Genomic DNA, 2,429 nt, shown 5'->3' on the forward strand with positions numbered 1-2,429 from the left:
AGTACTCTTTCCACTTCATTCTCCATTCTACTCCATTCATCTTCTTTGATATTGATTCAACATTATCTACTTTCATTCTCTTATCATCACTCATTTTTCTTATTCGATATGAATATAACTGTATTTCATTCAACATTACCTAAAACTGATTCACGGGAATCAATTCAATTCATCGATCTCACATTATCTAATCATTCACTATTCTTATGAAGTTCATGATGATCCCATACTATTACTATTTGATTCTGTATACAAACAATGTTAATGGGGTGATGATGGAATATGTATTAATAGAGCAATGTATTGTAGAGAATACACTCTGAAGAATCATTGATTATCAACTCACGTGGTGTAGCATATGGTAATAGTATTTATGAATTCGATGAACAGATAACTGAGTGATAAACAGAAGATGGTGCACAATAACTGAATAGAAACAAGGGGGAAAGACAATAATAAGGTGTCAAAGAAGCAGCAGATGGATCAGTAGTTGGATTAATTATCAAACAAACCATAGGATGATACTAACTCGATAGGTGATGATCAAAGTGGTTTGGCCAAGTGTCTGGTGTTGGCCATTTTCAGAGTAATCGATTCTCTGATTTCTGGACTTGCAATAATAGGACTCAATTACTAGAATACCCGAAATACTAGATAATTTGATAAGGAGTTCAGTATGTAATGAAGTCATTCAATACTAATATTAATACATTGTTCAGCATTATGAGCTCAGATCCTTCACTCAATCCAGATCATCCGCTTCATGGATTTGAATACATTGCTTCTGATAAGAAAGGAGATATGTATAAGAAGAATGGCGAATTCTATTACCTTACTGTAGCATGTGTTGATGGAAAGAAAGAGGGAAAGGCTGAAATGAAGTCCATGGGTAAAGATAAGCCTGTTTGCATTTTGACTTATCAAAATAATAAGTTGAATGGACAATGCGCTTGTTTTGATAATAATGGTCATATCTTGGAATGTACATTGAAGGATGATGTTTTGGATGGTCCTTTCTCTGAGTATGATAAGATTGGTTCTGTGATTTGTCAAGGAGAGTATAAGAATGGAATACGAGTGAAAGAAGAGTTTCCTTTTTCTTCTGAGAGGGCTGCCGGAGTAGCTGCTGGTGTTGGAGCTGGAGTGGCTACTGCTGCTGCTACAGGTGCAATAGGTGCTGCAGCTGCTTTGCTTGGTTTCGGTTCTCCTGGAATTGTTGGTGGTTCTGTAGCTGCTTCTGTTATGGGTACTGTATGGACAACTGGTGTAGGAACCGGCCTGTTTTCTGCTATTTGGCGGCTACTGTAGCTGTTGAAGCGAAATCAATGAAGATTCTATGATTATTGATGATTGTATTGAGACTACTTTGATTGACAGTTCTATGTTCTAATACAATCCATTCATTATCAACATCACATTCAAAACACATTTCAGTACGAATACATTAACAGGATTCAATCATCGCTCATGAATGAAGAACACTTCCTTCTTCCGTTATCTTCTGTTCTTTCATCTTCTGTCGATTGATGATAATGAATGAAGCTTGTAAGAAACATGAACAGGATATGATAAGATAGTGAAAGGATATCTCATTGTTAATTCATGTATATACAACGGATAGTCTTATTGAGAACAATCATATAATATACTCATTCCCTTGGACAGACTCACAATATGTTCTGGCTCAACATATCTTTGTTCTCATCCAAACTCTTTCTTCATTAGATTCATTTCTGGATTATTGAATGATAACTCATATCCACTCACCTGATCACAGGTTCAGCAACAAATCATCATTATGAAACATATTTGGTGGATTCATTAACCGTTTTATCTACTAGAATCATGAAATAGTCATTATATCTGTTTACAACTCAGTCTGTCTCACATATCATTATTTGATTATCAAAATCAGCATATTACAAAGTCTCAAACAAGGAGATCGAACTGATAGACAGATTGAATATCTGAATCGATATTGTGTCTATGATATTGATATTGCCAAGATTGTAATGAGAACACGAATTGATAAGAAACTGAACATCTATTCACCACAGGAATTCAAGGGAATACTGGCTCAATCTGGTTGTGAGTATCTGTTCAAGAGTATTCAATTCGCTTCTAGAAAGGATGATATCACAAAACCAAGGAAGTGGTTATATACTGAACCAAGTGGTGAGAAGTACCACGATCTCTTCTTTGGTATTCGACCTGATATCATGAATGGAGAGTACAAAGAAGAGATTGGAAAGGATTTTAGTAGTAGTGTTTTGACGCATGTTACGTATTTTTTTCATCCAGACAAACCGTCGCAAACATGGGCCTCCAATCCTGGGTAGCTATACACGCTTAACCCTACCAGACAAAATCGCCAGTAAAATGCAGACAAAAAGGCCCATAAACAAGCTCGAAAAGGCAGACATTTTGAT

At 35.9% G+C, this 2,429-nt stretch overlaps 1 protein-coding gene across 1 annotated transcript; it reads left to right on the forward strand.

The window, feature by feature from the left end:
- Positions 1-723: 723 nt before the first annotated feature.
- On the forward strand, positions 724-1,308 carry JH06_5367 (hypothetical protein; the record flags this gene model as incomplete). The annotated part of the gene is made up of 1 exon (XM_014669285.1): positions 724-1,308. One exon carries the CDS (start codon positions 724-726, stop codon positions 1,306-1,308), a length of 585 nt encoding a protein of 194 aa, XP_014524771.1.
- Positions 1,309-2,429: the final 1,121 nt, after the last annotated feature.

This window comes from Blastocystis sp. subtype 4, assembly GCF_000743755.1.
Source record: "Blastocystis sp. subtype 4 strain WR1 chromosome Unknown seqid_0719, whole genome shotgun sequence".
In the NCBI taxonomy this organism is placed as follows: Eukaryota; class Bigyra; order Opalinata; family Blastocystidae; genus Blastocystis; species Blastocystis sp. subtype 4.